Raw genomic sequence first — 21133 nt, 5'->3', positions numbered from 1 at the left:
TCTACTTCTTCTTCAGGGAGATGGCTATGGAGTTCAACTACCTGGAAAAGGTAAGAAAGAAATGTGGGAATGTTTGAAACAACAAATCTAGTCTTATGCTCACCAAGGCTGCAATTGTTTGATTAAAAACAGTGTTGTTTTCGGCAACGATGACGATGACGAAATCATTTCGTTGACGCCACTTTTTTTCATGATGATAACGAGACGATGACGAGATAAAAATGGCTCGTTGATGACTAAAACATGACGAGACGTGTGTGAGTTTTCGTTGACGAGACGAGAATAGACGAAAATGTTAGTGGGTGGTCCGTCAGACGTTTAAAATGCATGACATTTCCGCTTATTGTGCATGCCAATTAAAACTTAAAAAGTATCTGACGCTATGGCAAGCCGTTTTAGCATTAAATGCTCTTTGCTATACTAGTATGGCAAGCCGTTTTAGCATTCCATCCTTTTTTGTCTTTTATGTTCTAAAACATTCCTTCATTATTGTAATTATTGGTGAAAATAGTCGATCCGGAAGCTCACATTGTGTTGAACTATAGATCTGCTATTTCCAGAACTTATAAGTGACACTACCCAACAGCAAAATACTTACTGACCTACATTAATTTGTTAAAATACTACTTTTTTCCCTTTTTTTGACTAAAACTAGACTAAAACCTTTTTGACTTTTCGTCGACTAAAACTAGACTAAAACCTTTTTGACTTTTCGTCGACTAAAATTGGACTAAAACTATCACATATAGAAGTGACTAAAATTTGACTAAAACTAAGAAGCATTTTAGTCCAAAAGACTAAGACTAAGACTAAATCTAAGATGGTTGTCAAAAACAATACTGATTAAAAATACAGTAAAAGGTGTAATATTGTGAAATATTATTTCAATTTTAAATAACTGGTTTCTATTTTAGTTTGATTTAAAATGTAATTTATTCCTGTGATGCAAAGCTGAATTTTCAGCATCATTACTCCAGTCTTCAGTGTCACATGATCCTTCAGAAATCATCTAATATGCTGATTTGCTGCTCTAGAAATACAGTTGAAGTCAAAAGTTTACATACGCCTTTTTTAGAATCAGCAAAATGTTAATTATTTTACCAAAATATAAGGGGTCATACAAAATGCATGTTCATTTTTTTATTTCGTGCTGACCTAAATAAGATATTTCACATTAAAGACGTTTACATATAGTCCACAAGAGAAAATAAGAGACTTGATTCTTAATACTGTGTTGTTACCTGAAAGATCCACAGCTGTTTTTATTTTGTTTAGTGATAGTTGTTTGTGAGTCCCTTTTTTGTCCTGAACAGTTAAACTGACCACAGATTCTTTGGTTTTTCAGCATTTTTGCATAAACCATTTCCAACCATAACTGTATGATTTTGTGATCTATCTTTTTACACTGAGGACAACTGAGGGACTCATATGCAACTATTACAGAAGGTTCAAGCCCTTACTGATGCTCTAGAAGGAAAACCGGTGCATTAAGAGTCAGGGGGTGAAAACTTTTGAACGGAATGAAGATGTGTACATTTTTCTTATTTTACCTAAATGGTTTTTTTTTTCATTTAGTACTACCCTTCAGAAGAAACAGAAGATACTTACATGTTTCCCAGAAGACAAAATAAGTTACATTTTTGAATGTTTCCAAACGTTTTAATGCATCGTGTTTCCTTCTGAAGCATCAATAACATCTGAACCTTCTGTAATAGTTGCATATGAGCCCATCAGTTGTCCTCAGTGTGAAAAGATGGATCTCAAAATCATACAGTCATTGTAGGAAAGGGTTCAAACACACAAAATGCTGAAAAACCAAAGAATTTGTGGGACATGACGGACTTTTCTAAAGAACAACAGGCAGTTTAACTGTTCAGGACAAACAAGGAACTCATGAACGACTATCACTAAACAAAAAAAAAAACATTATTAAGAATCAAGTGTACGTAAACTTTTGAACGGGGTCATTTTGATAAATTCTTCTATTATTTTCTCTTGTGGACTATATGTAAATGTCTTTTATGTAAAATATCTTATTCAGGTCTGTACTAAATGAACAATAACATGCATTTTGTATGCTCCCTCTTATTTTGGTAAACATGTTTGTATGTAAACATTTGATCTCAACTGTCAATGGCGATTAAGTATTCAGGAGCTTGATAGTGCACTGCCCAATACTCAGAGGTCAGCCAATCACAACAGGTAATTTACATAAAAAAGGAACAGTGCGGTAAAAGTCCGGTAGCAGTGAAATAATTATTTTAAATTAATAGTTCACCTAAAAATGAAAACTGTCTGAAAATATGCTCACCCTCAGGCCATCCAAGATGTAGATGAGTTTGTTTCATTGCATAACTTGCTCACCAATGTATTCTCTGCAGTGAATGGGTGCCGTCAGAATGAGATCTTATAAAAACATTACAATAATCCACAAGTAATCCACACCACTCCAGTCCATCAATTAACATCCTGTGAAGCGAAAAGCTGCGTGTTTATAAGAAACAAATCCATCATTAAGGTGTTTTTAACTTCAATACCAGTCCTCTATCCATAATATATTCTCCAGTTCCTTTAAGTGAAAGAGAAGTGGGAAAATGGTCTGGTAAAACTAAATTATGACAGCTTTTGGCACGAGAAGCCTTGACCAAGTTTATAATTGGACTGTTAAAAAAAAGTAAAATGCAGTAGAACGGAACCTGGCCTTTTTAAGTTTTTACACTATTGTCAAACGACTGAATTCTCACGATTGAAGTGAAAGGTTGAAAAGCAGTTTTCTGGTGAATAGTCACTTTGATTATAGTGCTAAATTGGCTGTGTGGAATAAAAACTAAAAAAAAGGTTTTTTCTCTTTGAATATGTGTGTGTTAGGTGATGGTCTCTCGCGTGGCACGTGTGTGTAAAGGTGATTTGGGCGGCTCTCAGCGGGTGTTGGAGCGCCAGTGGACGTCGTTTCTGAAAGCGCGTCTAAACTGCTCGATTCCAGGAGACTCGCACTTCTACTTTAACCTGCTGCAGTCCACCAGCCCCATCATACGCATGCAGGGCAGGGACGTCATCCTGGGGGTCTTCTCAACGCCCTCCAACAGGTACACACATTCGTGCAGGCTGAATCCTAAAGAGGAAGCTGTGATCATTTGCATTATAGTGGAACAATCTGTGTGTGTGAATGATGAATGCCAATGAGACAGTAATGCGATTCAACAGCCCGGATGCAAATAAGGACAAAAACCTTTGAGAAGGTTATTTCCTTAAATCATATGGGCATCATTTATTGTCTTATCAGTTTCCATTCCAAGATCTGTCCGGTTACTATTATTTGTCAGGCACTGTGAAGGTCGAATTACTCAAGAACTTTCCTGGTTCATATTTCACATGATATTTCACATGATATTTTATTTATTTTATTATTTTATTTCTAACTTTCATAAAAATATTTATTTATTTCATTTATTTTATGATATTAATGAGTTTATTTTAATAATTATGTGTTTAATTTAGTTTATTTTCATGTCAGTAGTATCCTGCAGCAGAAAAAATTGTTTGGTTTTGTTTAATGCTGTATGATATTATATTCATGACAAGTAAGCTTATTTTTCCCACCCAATTCTTATAATTATAATGGGAAAAATTTTTATTCTACTTACAGTAATTAAAGTAACAACAAATAATTGTATTTTTTAATTTATATTTATTTTTACAATATTTTTTATTATAATATAATTATTTTTAAATCATATATATATATATATATATATATATATATATATATATTTATTTATTTATATATATATATATATATATTTATTTATTTATATATAATTTATAGTTATTTATTTTCATTACAATAATAATATTATTATAATATGCTATTTACTAATATATATTATATTTATTTATTTCTAATAATTTTATATTTGTTTGTTTGTTTATTGTTGTTTGATATATATATATATATATATATATATATATATATATTTATTTATTTATAATAATTTTATATTTGTATGTTTGTTTGTTTATTGTTGTTTGATATATATATATATATATATATATATATATATATATATAATATTATTACAATAATGATTTTGTTCTAATATATAAATAGAATACATAAAATATTTATCAGTTTATTTATTTATGAATTATATTATTTTCTTAGTTTTATGACAATTAAGCATATTTTGCCTACCAAAAATATTCTAATTACAGTAATTAAAATAATAACAAAAAATAATATATATATATATATAGAGAGAGAGAGAGAGAATATTTATTTATTTATAATTTTTTTTTATTTGTTTAAAAGTATATTTTTTCTATCAAATTCTCATAATTATATTGAACAAAAAATCTAATTGCAAATACAGTAATTAGAAGACAAATAGTTATTTACAACGATATATGTTGATTGATGCTTTTAAAATATGTACTGGTTTAAATAAAATTGATATAGTAGTATTTTTTATTGTACTACATCTTAAAGTAATATGACTCTCATGAGAATCGTTATTTAGTATAGTGAGAATTTCACAAAAACGAGTAAAACATCTGCACATGGTTATGAGAATCAGATTCATTCAGGTGATGAGGGAGAAAGTTTTTAACTGTCATTGAAATAATGTCCTTTCTTTAAGTAAAATATAATTTCCTTTTGGGGTTGATGGTGAAATATGATCTGGGCATGTTTTTGTGACATTCACCCCGTAAATGTGTAAAGATTAGGAAACGTAACTAAATTGAAGGGAAATGGAAAGCGGTTGTACACACGCACGTATGCACGCTCCTCTGTGATTTAGCTTCTTATTAGTCTGTTTTGAACCCGAGCAGCGCGAATGAATCCAATTTCAAGGCAATTTGGATTTTGTTCTTTTGATATTCTGCCTAAAAGGCCTGTTTTTTTCTCCAGAAGAAAGACAAAGTGAAGAGTCGAGAGAGTTTGATTGTCTCGGGAGAAAGGCTGTTTGAAATTCTTTTATTGGAGATGTTAAGAAATGCCATAAACACATTTTAACAATGAAAAATACACTGATCTGCTTTCCTCAGGGTTGTAAATGGCCAGCTCACATTGTGCTGTAGTTTACAGTAGCAGTTGTGACATCTGTCAAAATGTGCGAAGAGCGAGTCAGAGTAAGAGACCCAGTGCTGGAAACAACTGTATGCATTTAGAGAAAAGTGCTTCTGGGAAGCCTTTACAGAAATGCACCATAGTAGTAGTTTTGGACGCTGTTATGATTGCAATACCATGCTATTCTATGAGGTACTTTACAGTACTATTTATATTGCATGGTACATTTACATTACTGCATTTGACAGACATCTAAAGCAACTTGTATTTTGTTTATTTGCTTTGTTTTAATTTATTTATTTATTGTTTTATTAATTAATTGTATACATTTTTAAAATGTATTTATAATTATTTTATTAGTTAACACTTTTATTTATAAAGGATGCATTCAGTTAATTAAAAGTGATAGAAAAAGACATTCATAATTTTACAAAATATTTCTATTTTAAATAAATTCAGGGTTTTTTTACTTTACATTCAGTTTCAAATTTACTTTATATTCCTAAAAGCTTCTATTGAAAAATGGTATGTTTCTTTTTTTACTTTTATTAATTTTATTAATTTATTTTTTATTCTTATTTTATTATTAAATTATTTTTAATATTGTATTAATATTTTTTATTAAATTATTATTAAATTAAATATTATTATTTAATTATTAATTAATTAATTAATTATTTTTTATCAAGGATGCATTCAATTAATTAAAAGTGGCAAAAAAAGACATTCATAATTTAACAAAAAAATTTCAAATAAATGCTGTTTTTTAAACTTTAGATTCACAGTTTCAATTTTATATTCACCAGTTTTTTTTTTGAAAATTTTCTATTTACATTTCTGCTTTTGACAGACAGTTTTTATTTTTTTATTTTTTACTTTTATTTTTAGTTATTAATAGATTCTTTAATTATTTATTTTTATATATTTTTTTATTAATTATTTTATTAATTAACATTTATGAAGGATGCGTTCAATTCAAAGTGATAGAACAAGACATTTATAATTTTATAAAATATTTCTATTTTAAATAAATACTGTTGATTTGAACTTTCTATCAATTTAAAATTGTTTACTTAAATATAAAAATTATTACAAATAAATAAATATATAAAAAACATATTAAGAAAATATATAATAATAATAGCATTATTGTAATAAACATAAATAACTAAATATATAATATTTAAAAAATGTAATATAATAAAAATCTTTTGTTTTTTAAATAAGTATAATCTAAAAAATAAACAATTATTTGTTAATACTTTAATTACTGTACTTACAATATGATTTTTTTCATTATAATTATAAGAATTTGATGGGGAAAATAAGCTGAATATAATTTACAGCAAAAACAAAAACAAAATTTTTTTCTCTGCTGCAGGATACTACTGACATGAAAATAAAAAATAAAAATGCATAATTATTAAAATATTAAATTATAATTTAAAATTTTATAATTTTAAAATTAAAATTTTAGTTTTTACTGTATTTTTGATTAAATAAATGCATCCTTAGTAAACATAAGTGACATCTTTTGAAAACATTCTAAAACAGTTGTGTGAATTAATATGATATCCAAACATTACCATAGTATTTCTGTTATGCAACATGAATCCTAACTCATTTGCTGACATTTATGATAATTAGTTTACAACAAATACCGTGGTATTAACATCTCTAAAGCACCGCCACAGGCCAGTTTGTACGGGAAGGTAAGAAATGAAACACTCTCACCGGAGGTTTATACACTAACATTTTATATCTCTGTGGAAACTGAAATCCCTTCGAGCAAATAGTGGCATAACATTTCAAAATGGGTGCCAGATACTCCATGATTGACACATGCAGTAAATGTAAAAAGCCTCTTTGTGGTATCACAGAGCGTTTTGGCTGCGGCACGGCATACCTGGGAATACCTCAAAAAAATGATCACTGGAACAAGCTAGAAAACTAAAGATTTGACGTTAAATCCCGCATTGAATTGCGCTTCGGCGCAGCACGACTCCCAAAACAACGGGGCTTTTTTGTCACAGGCTTGAAATAACTCCCAATAGAGAGTAGACATTTACATACTGTAGACCCAAAATAAAGGACTACGGAGACAAAGTGAAAAAGAGAGATAGGCGAAAGATACTGTAGAACAACCAGCCGATAATCTGAGCTCATGGGCTTATGAACGATGATTCGTTCTCTTCTGTGCCGAGCTAAATGGATAAACAGTCAAGCACGTCATAAAACCAGTCCAAATGTTGTTCTCGCAGCTCTTTGTGTCGTAACACACTGTAAGAGCCCTCACTAGTCTTCCCGAGTGTGTTCAGTATGATATACTGCAGTCCATCAGGCAGATGATGAGGGCCGTTTTCACTAGATTACCTCTCATTGTGTTCGTATGATTAGAATAAAAATGAGCTCCGTCATCAGCTTCCAGGGAGATGTTTTTGGTGTTGTATCTGCTCTGCTGGATGTGGTCATTTTTTCTCCACAGTAAAGAGCAAATTATAGGACAGCCGTTGAGGGACGAGATGAATGAGGAGTTGTGGTGAAATGGAACGTTTTTTTCCTTTTGTGCACTAATTTTCTGAAATGTGCACTTAGTTATGTGTATTGTGACCGCTTTTGGTTCAGGTTTTGTTCTCTCCATGAATGAAGAATAACCCAGTGAATAAGCCATAAGTGGCTGTCTATAACAGTAATTTTACCTCAGGTAATATTTTTTAACCATATTACAAATCACTGTAACACACAGCCTTTATTGGTTTACTAAATTTTTTATAATAAAATTATAATTATAATAATTAATATTATTATAATATTATAAGAAGAAGAAGAAGAAGACGAAGAAAATTCATACTAAAGAAAGATGGCACTGTTCAATAATAATAATTATGATACTACTAATAATAAATAATAATAATTATTATTATTATTAAACAGTAACCCAATTAATGAATAATAATAATAATAATAATAATAATAATAACAACAATAACAATAATTAGTATTACTTTTATTATTATTATTATTGTTGATAATATTTATTGATATTGATAATTATTGTTGATAATCCAACAGTAACCCTATAATTTATTGATGTATTAATAATAATAATAATAATAATAATAATAATAATAATAAATGTATTATTATTATTATTATTATTATTAATAAATAAATAGGTGGGTTACTGTTGAATAATAATAATAATAATAATAATAATAATACCCAAAAAAATAATACAAAAAAATCTGGCACTGTTGAATAATAATAATAATAATAATAATAATAATAATAATAATAATAATAATAATAATAATAATAATAATAATACTTATTATTATTATTCAAGAGTAACCCAATTATTTTTTTATAATAATAATCAGTATTATTATTTTTTATTAACAATTATTATTATCACAACAGTAACCCAATAAATTATTTATTTATTAATAATAAAAATAATACTAATAATACTAATAAATGTGTTGTTATTATTATTGAACAGTAACTCAATTATTTAATAATAATAATAATAATAATTAGTAGTAGTAGTATTAGCAGTAGTTGTATGTAAGAGTAACCCATTTATTTATTTATTATTTATTTATTCAACAGTAACCCATTTATTTATGTATTTTTATGTAGTATTATTATTATTCATCAGTAACCCAATTATATTCCAACAGTAACCCATTCATTTATTTATGTATTATTATAATAGTAACAACAACAACAACAAATGTATTATTATTATTAAATAATTAGGTTACTGTTCAATAATAATAATAATTATTATTATTATTATTATTAAAATATTATTTAACAGTAACCCAATTATTTATTATTAATAATAATACTAATAATGATCTGTGTTATTATTATTGATAATAATAATATTATTATGATTTAATGATTAACAATTATTATTATTCCAACAGTAACCCAATAATTCATTTATGTAATAATAATAATAATAATAATAATAATAATAATAATAATAATAATAAGTTTATTATTATTGTTATTATTATTATTCAGCCGTAATCCAATTATTTATTATTGTTATTATTAATAATATGAACAATATTAATATTTTGTATATTTGTTTGCAACTATGAACAACGGCCTACAGTTAGGCTAATGAATGTTATTTGCTGCAATAATATTAATAATAATCCAAATTATATTATAGTTATAATTAGAATTATTTTACAAATACTACGACTAATAATAGTAATAATAAGAATTAAAAAATACAATTGTTCCAAAAATACAAATTTGACAAATAATATAGTTTATTGGCTTAAGTTGTTTAGTGTTGCCAAGCTGTTTTGTAAATTTTGTTTTGAAAATACCTTACATTAAATACCATAAATGGTTGAATTTACACAGTAGTTTGGCAGTAACATCCAAAGGGAGAGTTATTAAGTGCTGTGGTCTGGCCATGTTACTGGCTCAAGAGTTATGGCCGAGCTTTTATGCCAAAGTACAAACAGCATGAAGCCCCTCCTGCTTTCCGGCGTGTCCATTTTTCTCGTTTAGTCCTCATTTCTCAGCCCCCCGCCGAGTCCTGTCTCAAATGGGCGCGAGAGTCTATGCCGCAGAGCTTTGTGTGATGAGGTGATCTTGGCCCGTTCACCTCGAGCCCACTGGGCTGGGCAGTTACACAGGCACGATGCCAGAAAGCCTTTAAAGTAGTGGACGATAGGTGACCGGGGCCGAGTGCCAGAGAGAACAGGGTGAAAGTAGAGCTCATTTGTCTAGCTTGAGGTTTACAAGGCTGTACATCACTGTATCTGACAGCTCATTGGCTGGATTAAAGTTGGAGGCCACAAACTTCTGACAGATTATTGGCTTAAGAGGTGTTCTCAAAATGGCTCCTATTCAGACGGATGTCTGCCCATCTCTTTTCTCTTGTTTCTTTTTTTTTTTTTTTTTGCAATGGCAACACACATGCAAAACTGTTTTTTGAATGAAAAGTTTGTTTCATTAGGTTTCTAAGAAATCTCAAATTACATACACTGTTCAAATTACAGTAAAAACAGCAATATTGTGACATTTTATTACAATTTAAAATAGCTGATTTCTATTTAAATATGCTTTTAAATTTAATTTATTTTTGTGATGCAAAGCTGAATTTTCAGCATCATTACTCCAATCTTCAATGTCACACGATCCTTTAGAAATCATTATAATATGTAATATGATTTGCTGCACAATAAATATTTCTGATTATTAGCAATGTTGGAAACAGTTGTGCGGCATTTTAATTTAATTTATTTTTGACAACAATACGTTTTTTCCAGGAATCTTTGATGAATTTTTAATTTTGATTTATTCAAAATATAATAATAAATATATTAAATATTTTATTGCATGATAAACGTCTTCCTTACCTTTGAACAATTTAAAGCATCCTTAGCATCCATTTTTTTTAAATATAAATATTTTGAAACATTTTTTATTCCACAAGAACTTTTAATGTTCCACAGAAAAAATATAGTCACATAGGTTTGGAAATTATTTTTTTGGAAAATAAAATAAAATAAAAGAAAGAAAGAAATATTTGACGAAATACTTCACAAAAACATAAAACTTACTAAAACTAAAATTAAATGTAAACTAAAAATATGAAAATAAAAGCTAATTAAAAAAGTAGTTAATACTATAAAAGTATGTAAAAAAAAAAAAAAAAAACTAAAATACGGTGTATCTTTTTTCATGTCCCAGAGAAGAAATATAGTCATATAGATTTGGAAAAAATAAAAAATAAAAAAAATAATAACATAAAATAAAATAATATTAGATGAAAAACTACAAACTTCACAAAAGCACATAACAAAATTACTATAAAACTAAAATTAAAATGAAAACTAAAAATATGAAAAATGCTATAATAGTATGCAAATAGAATGCAAAAATAACAATAATTATGTATTATATTATAATTTATGTTCCACAGAAGAAATATAGTCATATAGATTTGAAATAAAAACAAATAAATAAATAAATAAAATATTAGATGAAAAACTAAAAACTTTACAAAAGCACAAAAAAATGACTAAACTAAACTAAAGAAAAATTAAATAAAATTGAAAATATGAGAATAAAAGCTAATTCAGAATAGTAGTAAATGCTTTATTAGTATGCAAAAATGCTAAAATATCACTGTAATACAGATAAAATAGATACCAAAAATATTGAGTAAAATTGTAAATTCCTGAAGTTTAATTTAATTAGAAAAATTCATTATTGATAAATAAAAGTATTAAATTACTTGGAAGAAAAGAAAAAAACAGAAGTCAATGGAAATTGAAATGGTTTGGTTACCAACATTCTTCAAAATATCTTCTTTTATGTCCCAGAGAAGAAATATAGTCATATAGATTTGGGGAAAATAATAAAATTAAATAAAAAATAAATATTGGATGAAAAACTAAAAACAAATCTAATAAAATAAAAGCTAATTCAAAACAGTGTTGTTTTCGTCAACGATGACGATGACGAAATCATTTCGTTGACGCCACTTTTTTCCATGACGAAAACGAGACGATGACGAGATAAAAATGGCTCGTTGATGACTAAAACATGACGAGACGTGTGTGAGTTTTCGTTGACGAGACGAGAATAGACGAAAATGTTAGTGGGTGGTCCGTCAGACGTTTAAAATGCATGACATTTCTGCTTATTGTGCATGCCAATTAAAACCGAAAAAAGTACCTGCCGCTATGGCAAGCCGTTTTAGCATTAAATACTCTTTGCTATACTAGTATGGCAAGCCGTTTTAGCATTCCATCCTTGTTTGTCTTTTATGTTCTAAAACATTCCTTCATTATTGTAATTATTGGTGAAAATAGTCGATCCGGAAGCTCACATTGTGTTGAACTATAGATCTGCTATTTTCACAACTTATAAGTGACACTACCCAACAGCAAAATATTTACTAACCTACATTAATTTGTTAAAAGACTACTTTTTCCCCTTTTTTTGACTAAAACTAGACTAAAACCTTTTTGACTTTTCGTCGACTAAAACTAGACTAAAACCTTCTTGACTTTTCGTCGACTAAAATTGGACTAAAACTATCACATATAGAAGTGACTAAAATTTGACTAAAACTAATAACCATTTTAGTCCAAAAGACTAAGACTAAGACTAAATCTAAGATGGTTGTCAAAAACAACACTGATTCAAAATAGTAAATACTTTAATAGTATGTAAAAAAAATAAATAAATAACACTGTGCTCTAATAAAACAGCATGCAAAAAATTTGAGTAAAATGGTCCATTCTTAAACTTTTTTTTAATTACATTTTTTAAAAGGTAATGTACAAACCTGTTGCCTTACTTTCTTTGTTGAACAAAAAAGGTGATATTAAAAACACATATCTCAATGTTTTCAGCCCGTATAATTACAGACAATGGAATCCAGTAATGTTTTTGTTCAAAATAACATTCATCAAATAATCTTCTTTTATGTTCTGCAGAAGAACGAAAGTCATGAAGGTTAAAAACAACATAAGGAAAACATAATTTTCATTTTTGCTTAAGCTATCCTTTTAATTATGAACAATAATTATCAAACACTAATGAAGTCACGGTGTGTCAGAACATTGTGTTATTCTTTTAATCACTTTCATTTTTAGTCACCTGCTGAGGTAAAATGAGAGAGGTGTCAGTGCCCTAATGGCACTTGTAGAACATTATTGTTTTTCCCTAGTTGAGGGAATTATAAGGTTGTGCGTCTCAGTAAAGGAGACAGAGAGCAAGATGCCATCCAGTGACATCTCTGTTAATTTGGTGTAATCTTTGGCACAGATGTCCTCCATAAGGGCGGCAGGCGGCGGGCTCAGGCCCGTCTCCAAATCAGTCCATTAACACCAAACCCACTGCGTCGTTTCTGTCCATCAATCTGCGCGCATTTTCCAAATTTTCCAAATGAGACACTTCATTCCCAAAGCCCTTCAATTACCAATAGCCCATATTTAACAGATCAGGCCCTGTATTTTTCGTGTATCTATTAGTGGGGGATATTAGAGCGGAATTGAGCAGAAATGAAATGATTAGGGTTGAATGAGCAGACCTCATCATATCTGAATGCGATGATTGCTCTGGAGCTGTCTTATCTGCTTCACTTTTATTTAGTCACCGTGTGGAAGGTGGAAGGACTCATTTGCACTTTCATTGTGAATCAGGATAATGTAGCTATTGTCTCAATTCAAGCTTGCATTAAAATTATTTTTTTTCTAAATGATTCCATTCGGGTGAGTAACGTTTTCTTTTTGGAGTCTAATAAAGATAATCTAAACTTAGTGAGCTTCCTTTGCTCAATAGTCGTCATTTGTTTACCACCATGTCATTCCAAACCTCTATGACTTTCTTTCTTTTTTTGTGGAACACAAACAGAATATGTTTTTTAAGAATGTTGGGAACTTTTGATTTACACTGTTTTTTTTTTTTTCCATATATAATATCAATTGTTCCAAATTCAATGTTCCAAAAAAAAAAAAAAAAGTTTTGGAAATGAAATCAAGGTTAGAAAAACATTTTGTGTAATAAAGCTAAAATATAAAATAAAATAAAAACTGTAAACTTAAAATAGCTTATAATAAATAAATACTTAAATTAGAAACTGATATGAGCAGAAGTAAATTTGTTAAAACTGAAATAAAAAAAATCTATAAAATTCTATAAAAATATAAAAACCTTATTAAAATCAAATAAAACTAGGAAAATGAAAGCTAATTCAGTAACGTTTTAAATATTATCATAGTACATTAAAAATATTAAAATAACATTTAATAATTTTTTTGCAAAAAGCTAAAATAAAATAATAAAATAAAACAAAATAAAACTATTAGATGAAAAACTTGAAAAATATTTTTTGTAAAAAAGCTGAAATAAAATAAAATATTAGATGAAAAACTTGAAACTTAAAATAGCTGTGTGTATATTAGAAACTAAGATAAGCAGCAGTATATTTGCTAAATTTAAAATGAAATATTCTATAAAAATAAAAAAACTAAATTAAAATCTATATTAGATCAAAATATTAGATAAAAAAAACTTTAAACCTAAAATAGCTTAAATTAGAAACTGAGTTGAGCAGAAGTAAATTTGTTAAAACTGAAATAAAAAAAATCTATAAAAGTATAAAAACCAAATTAAAATCTAATAAAAAATGAAAATAAAAGCTCATTCAATTAAGTAATAAATATTATCATAATGCATAAAAATATTAAAATAACATTTAATCATTTTTTGTAAAAAAGCAAAAATAAAATAAAATAATAAAATAAAATAAAATATTAGATCAAAAACTTTAAACCTAAAAATGAGATGAGCAGAAGTAAATTTGTTAAAACTGAAATAAAAAAAATCTATAAAAGTATAACAATTGAATTAAAATCTAATAAAAATATGAAAATAAAAGCTAATTAAATAAAGTCATAAACACTATCAGAGTATATACAAATATTAAAACATTTAATATTTTTTTGTAATAAAGTTAAAATAAAATAAAAATATTAGATTAAAAACCTTAACCTAAATAAAATAACAATTTAATCAATTTTATAATACAGCAAAGATAAAATTAAACATAAATATTAGAACCTAAAATAGCTTAAATAAGAAGCACATTTGCTAAAACCAGAATAAAAATATAAAAAACTAATTAAAATCTAATAAAATATGAAAATAAGAGCTAATTCAGTAAAGTAATAAATACTATCAAAATATATACAAATATTAAAACTATACTCTAATACAGATAAAATAGCTAGGGCTGTCAAACACTTAATTGTGATTAATCGCATCTAAAATAAAAGTCTGTGTATCAAAATATGTGTATATTTAAATATACGCACATACATGTATATATTTAAAAACAATATTATACAATATTATTATACAATATAGCAGAGAGCTTCTGTTTTTCACCTGTTGAGTTGATTAAAACAGCTGTCCCCAATGAATCAGAGTAATTAGGATGCTTTAGAACAGCTTGGACTATTTGGAATAGTATAGAACTTTGGATTTCCCCATAGACTGACAGTTTGGAAAGGGTATGAATAATTTTGGACATGCCACTTTTTGTTCAAATGTAAATAAAAGATGAGTATTTTTTTTCCACAATGATGCCTCTTGTACATCATCTTATTATCTTTTGGGAGAAGCCTGTGTCATTTCCAGTCAAAAAAAAAAAAAAAAACTTGCTGGTAGAATAAAAGTAACTTTAAGTCAGAATTTGCCAGGGGTATGAATAATTTCGGGCTTGACAGTATATATATTCATGATTCACAGATTATTATAGACTACCAGGAATTATATATATATATATTTTTTTTTATTTTTTTTACAAGCAATCTCTTTACTGAAAAATCATCTGAAACCAGCCTATGCTGGTTGGCTGATCTCCCATCCTGACCAGCTAAAGAAATGGTTAAAACCTTTCTAAAACCAGCCTGCTAAACCAGCTATGACCAGACTGGAAGATCAGTTATAACCAGGAAACCTTTTAATGTTTAAATATTTGAAAATGTACTAAAGTGTGCAGGGTTTGTTGGATTGAGTCTATAAAAGTTTGTTTTGTTTGAGACTCTTTTTGAGTTTTGTTGGAGGTGCAGGGACTTGGATTTGCCACGGCACTGTCATTTAAGATAAAGGACAGTAAGCTTTGGTTCATCTTTGGCCCAGCATTGGCTCAGTATTGGCCAAATGTTGTCCAGCATTGGCTCAGCAGGCCTGGTGTCAGGTGAGGGGTGCATACAAGCCCTCTCCATCCAGCTCCAGCAGGACACCAGACAGATCTCGCCAATTCTGTCAGCGCGCTCCAAACACACATGTTCTGAGAGCAGCTGATGGGACCATGTGTGACCGCAGAGACACAGGCCAACAGCCTGCTTCTGTTTTACACTTCACAAACATCACAAGAATCATTAACCCGTTGGTAATATTTGCACATGTTTGGGCTATTGTTGTCCCAACAAAAATTAGAACATCCCGGAAGAAAATGTAATGGATTTTTTTTTTTTTACAAGTTAAAGGGATTTTGCGAAAGAATAATAAGATGGAAATTTAATTTGAGAACAAGTAAAAGCCTATACATTTATTTATTAATTTATTATTTTCATGTTATTATTATTTTTTTAAATACATTTCTAATCATTGCATAACTTAATTATGATATTGTGATTAAGAAACCTATACATTTATTTATTTATTCATTTATACGTTTAATCTAAACAATATTGCAAGAAAAGGAGAAGGGAAAATTGTTATTATTATTTTTTAAATACATTTCTAATCATTGCATAACTTCTAATGAAAATCTAATGAAAATATGAAAATAAAAGCTAATACAATAAAGTAATAAATACTATCATAGTATGCAAAAATATTAAAATAACACTTTACTCTAATACAGATCAAATAGCTAGGGCTGTCAAACCATTAAGAACAAGTACAAGTACAAAAACCTGTACATTTATTTCTTCATCTACACATTTAATCTAAACAATATTGCAAGAAAAGGAGAGGGGAGAATTATTATTATTTTTTTAAATAGGTTTCTAATTATTGCATAATTTAATTATGATATTGATAAAAAAATAACAATGATTACTGTCTTTTAAAATGTATAGAATCTGATCTAATATCTAAAATCTAGATGATTTTGCTTATTTTTATATAATTTTATGTTTACATAATTTTATTTAAAATACAATTTACATTTTTTTATTTGCACTACCGTTCAAAATTTTTGGAGTTTAAAAGGTTTGGAAATTAATTTTGGTAATAAAGCTGAAATAAAATATCCTAAATATTAGATATTAAACTTAAACTTAAAATATCTTAAATTAGAAACTGATAAACATTAGTAAATTTACTAAAACTGAAATGAACAATTATATAAAAATCTAAGAAAAGTCTAACAAAAATATGAAAAAAGCTGTTTCAACAAAGTAATAAATACTATAAAAGTGTATAAATAAACTTAAAACTAATAATACAAAGATTGGTAAGATTGTTTTGTTGTAGTTTAGACTGCAATTATTTAGGCAAAATTGATTTAAGCAGTAATATTGTGAAATAGTATTACAATTTAAAAATAATGTTTATATTTCAATATATTTTATAAAATGTAATTTATTCCTGTGATGCAAAGCAGAATTTTCAGCCATATTATTCCAGTCTTCAGTGTCATATGTTTCTTCAGAAATCATTCTGATATGCTTATCCTAGTTATGTTGAAACTGTGCTACTTGATATTTTTGTGGAAACTGACAGTTTTTTCAGGATTATCTGATGAATAAAAAAAGTTGCATAAAAATTGCATTTTATTTTTTACAATTGTCTTTACTGTCACTTTTGATCAGTTTAATTTATCCTCGTTGAATAAAATTAATCTCTTACTCACCCTAAACTTTAGAATTGTAGTGTATAAGTATTCATTTTTGTGTGCACACATCCATATTTTCCATAAGGCTGAATACTATTGAGTTCACAACAAGCCTTTGATAAGATTTGTTGTCTTATTGTGGCTGAAAGCTGAAATCTGGACAGATAAGAGGATCCAAGTTTCCTCAACAGTCCATCTGACCTCCCACCGTTTGGAAGTGGAGGAGAGAGAGAGACAAGCTGCCCTGGAACACATGGTGAACACCTGCAGACCAGAACTCACTCACACACACACACACACACACACACACCATCAGGCTCTACACTTGCCCATCCTGGCAGTTAATTTTACATTTTCCTTCTGTGTCTGACTGATCTATGATTTCCTTTTTGTTTCATGTGCATCAAGCTATAATATTCTGTTCTTTTTTCTCAGTTTATAGCTTTTAAAAGAAGAATTTACCCAAAAAATAAAACTGTCATCATTTATTTATTCTCATGGCTTTCCAAAGAGGTATTTCTTTCTTTCATGAAACACAGAAGATGTTTTTCATATTTTTCTCATACATTGAAAGCACATAATGACCGAAAAGCACCACAAAAAGGCAAAAAAGCAGTCAAAGTGTGTGTGTGTGTGTGTGTGTGTGTGTGTGTGTGTGTGTGTGTGTGTGTGTGGTACTGTATATGTATATGTATAATACAGCCTGTGTGCTATACAATAGCTGCATTTAAATATGGTGAGCTTTGTTGAGTCAATTGAATTTGCATCACTTGAATATGCTCTTGAGTTTTTATCAGTCTGAAGTGAGTGGCTGTGGAGACGCTCTCTAATGAGATGCAGCAGAGGCAGATTGGTCGATTAGTCTGTCAGCTCCAGAAAAACGAATAGTCTTGTTGTGACATGTCACTTTGGCTTAGGGTAACAGCGTGTGTGAACTTTGTGAAAATGCGTCAGACTGTGAGTGTGTTTGAGGTGTGGAATGGATCAGTGATGTGTCTTGACCCTCTTGCCACTCTGTGTCTACCCAGCATCCCCGGCTCGGCGGTGTGTGCGTTTGACATGCAGCAGCTGGCACGTGTGTTTGAGGGCAGATTCAAGGAGCAGAAATCGCCAGAATCCATATGGACACCTGTACCTGATGAACTGGTACCAAAACCCAGGTATCTATCTATCTGAACATCCATCTACCAATCTACGATCTATCCATCTATCTTTCTATCAGTCTACTGATCTATCCATCCATACATCATTCTATGTATTGTTCTATCATCCATCCATTCATCCATTGTTTATCATGCTACCATTCATCCATTGTTCTATGAATACACCCATCCATCTTTCTATTAGTCTACCAATCTATCCATCAAACCATCATTCTGACTATCGTTCTATCATCCATCCACCCATCCATTGTTCTGTCATTCTACCCATCCATCTATCATTTTATCATTCTACCCATCAATCCATCCAGCATCATTCTATCATCCATCCATCCACTGTTCTATCATTCTACTGATCTATCCATCCATCATTCTGTCATTCTGTCCATCCATTCATCATTCTATCATTCTACTGATCTATCCATCCATCTATCATTCTACCCATCTGTCCATCTATCCATCCATCCATCGTTCTATCATCTGTCCATCATTTTATCATTCTACTGATCCATTCATCCATCTATCATTCTACCCATTTATCCATCCATCTATTGTTCTTTCATTCTACCCATCCATCCACCCATCCATCGTTTTATCATTTTATGCATCCATCATTATACTGATCCATCCATCCATCATCCATCAATCCATCCATCCATCATTTATTATTCTATCCATTCATCCATCCTTCCTTCCATCCATCATTTTCTCTTTCTACTCATCCATCATTCCATCCATCCATCCATCTATCTATCCATCCATCATTTTATCATTCTACCCATATACCATTCATCATCCATCCTTCTATTATTCTACTGATCCATCTATCGTTCTATCATCCATTCATAATCCATTGTTCTGTCATACTACTGATCCATCTATCATTCTATCGTTTTATCGTCCATCCATCAATCACCAATTTTATCATTCTACCCATACATCCATCTTTTTACTGATCCATGCATCCATTCATTGTTCTAGCTTTCTACTGATCCATCCATCCATCCATCATCCAACCATCCATCCATCATTCTGTCAAAACTACTGATTCATCCATCTTTATATAGTTTTATCATCCATCCATCCATTCATCCTCCATTGTTCTAACTATCTTGTTATCATCCATCCATCCATCCATCATTCTACCTTTCTATCCTTCTACTGATCCATCCATCTATCCATCCATCAATTGTTCTGTCATTCTACTGATCCATCTATCCATCCATCATCCATCCATCTTCCATCGTTCTATCATTTTATCATCCATCCATCCATCATCCTATCAATCATTTTATCATTCAACCCATCCATCCATCATTCTATCTTTCTACTGATCCATCCATCCATTGTTCTGTCTTTCTACTGATCCATCCATCCATCATTCTGTCATACTACTGATCCATCCATCTATCATTCATCATTTTGTCGTTTTATCATCCATCCATCATCCATCGTTCTATCATTTTATCATCTATCCATCTATTGTTCTCTTACTACTAATTCATCCATCATCCATCATTCTATCTATCATTTTACCATCCATCTCTATATCATCCATCGTTCTATCATTTTATCATCCATCGTTCTATCGTTCTATCATTCATCCATCTATCGTTCTATCATTCTTCTGATCTATCCATCCATCCATGCATTGTTCTATCATTCTATCATCCATACATCTGTCTATCGTTCTACTGATCTATCCATCAATCCATCCATCGTTCTTTCAATTGTTCTATTATCCATCCATCCATCCACCCATCCATCATTCTATCATTCTATCATTCTACTGATCTATTCATCTATCAGTCCATCCATCGTTTTATTATTCTACCGATCGACTGCTACATAGCTGGCTGCCTTCTTTTGGATCATAGATTGAAATGTGCTTTAGTTAAACATTCTTTTACTTTTCTAGGCCTGGAGGCTGTGCTGTCCAGGGTTCAAGATTCAGCTCCTCCAACACCCTTCCAGATGAAGTGCTGAATTTCATCAAAACCCATCCTCTGATGGACGAAGCGGTTCCTTTGCTTGGACACAAACCCTGGATAGTCAAGACTATGGTCCGGTAAGAAGTGTACACCTACTCAACACAGGTGTTCTGGAAAAAATATCAATAAACCACAAGATGCTTGTTATATGAAGTGTGTGGCTGAGAGTTGAAAAGGTGAAATGTAATTCTCAAGGCCTGCTAAAAGCCATGTTGCTTAACCTGAAATTGGCTGAGATATCAGGAATCAAAGCCCGAAGTCTGCTGTGGTATGGCTAATGTTAGCAGCACCTACACCCAAGGGGCATCATTCTGTGAGTATTCCTATTAAGAGCGTTCCTACAGTGTCTCTCAAGGTTAGTGGGGGAAAAAACCCTTAGTTAAAATATAAATCTGAACTCCAGAAGTGCTTCAGCAGAGAGTAAATTGCCTGAGGCCTTCAGACTCGAAGCAAAGCTTCTCTGCAGGGAGGAAAAATATAGCTATAAATCATCTCGCTTTTAAAAATTTGATTG

The 21133-nt window shown here is 29.7% G+C and overlaps 1 protein-coding gene across 1 annotated transcript in view; it reads left to right on the top strand.

Moving 5' to 3' along the window:
* Positions 1-2: 2 nt before the first annotated feature.
* Positions 3-21133, top strand: part of LOC141343910 (semaphorin-6B-like) — a gene marked incomplete at its 5' end in the record, with an annotated part of 39851 nt that continues 18720 nt past the window's right edge. The window contains 4 exons of the mRNA XM_073848584.1: positions 3-50; positions 2869-3086; positions 18497-18628; positions 20547-20696. Coding sequence (XP_073704685.1) covers positions 3-50; positions 2869-3086; positions 18497-18628; positions 20547-20696 — 548 coding nt within the window. The remainder of the gene's footprint in view (positions 51-2868; positions 3087-18496; positions 18629-20546; positions 20697-21133) is intronic.

This window comes from Garra rufa, chromosome 10 (genome assembly GCF_049309525.1).
Source record: "Garra rufa chromosome 10, GarRuf1.0, whole genome shotgun sequence".
Taxonomy (NCBI): domain Eukaryota; kingdom Metazoa; phylum Chordata; class Actinopteri; order Cypriniformes; family Cyprinidae; genus Garra; species Garra rufa.
This window is presented reverse-complemented; position numbering and strand designations above follow the sequence as displayed.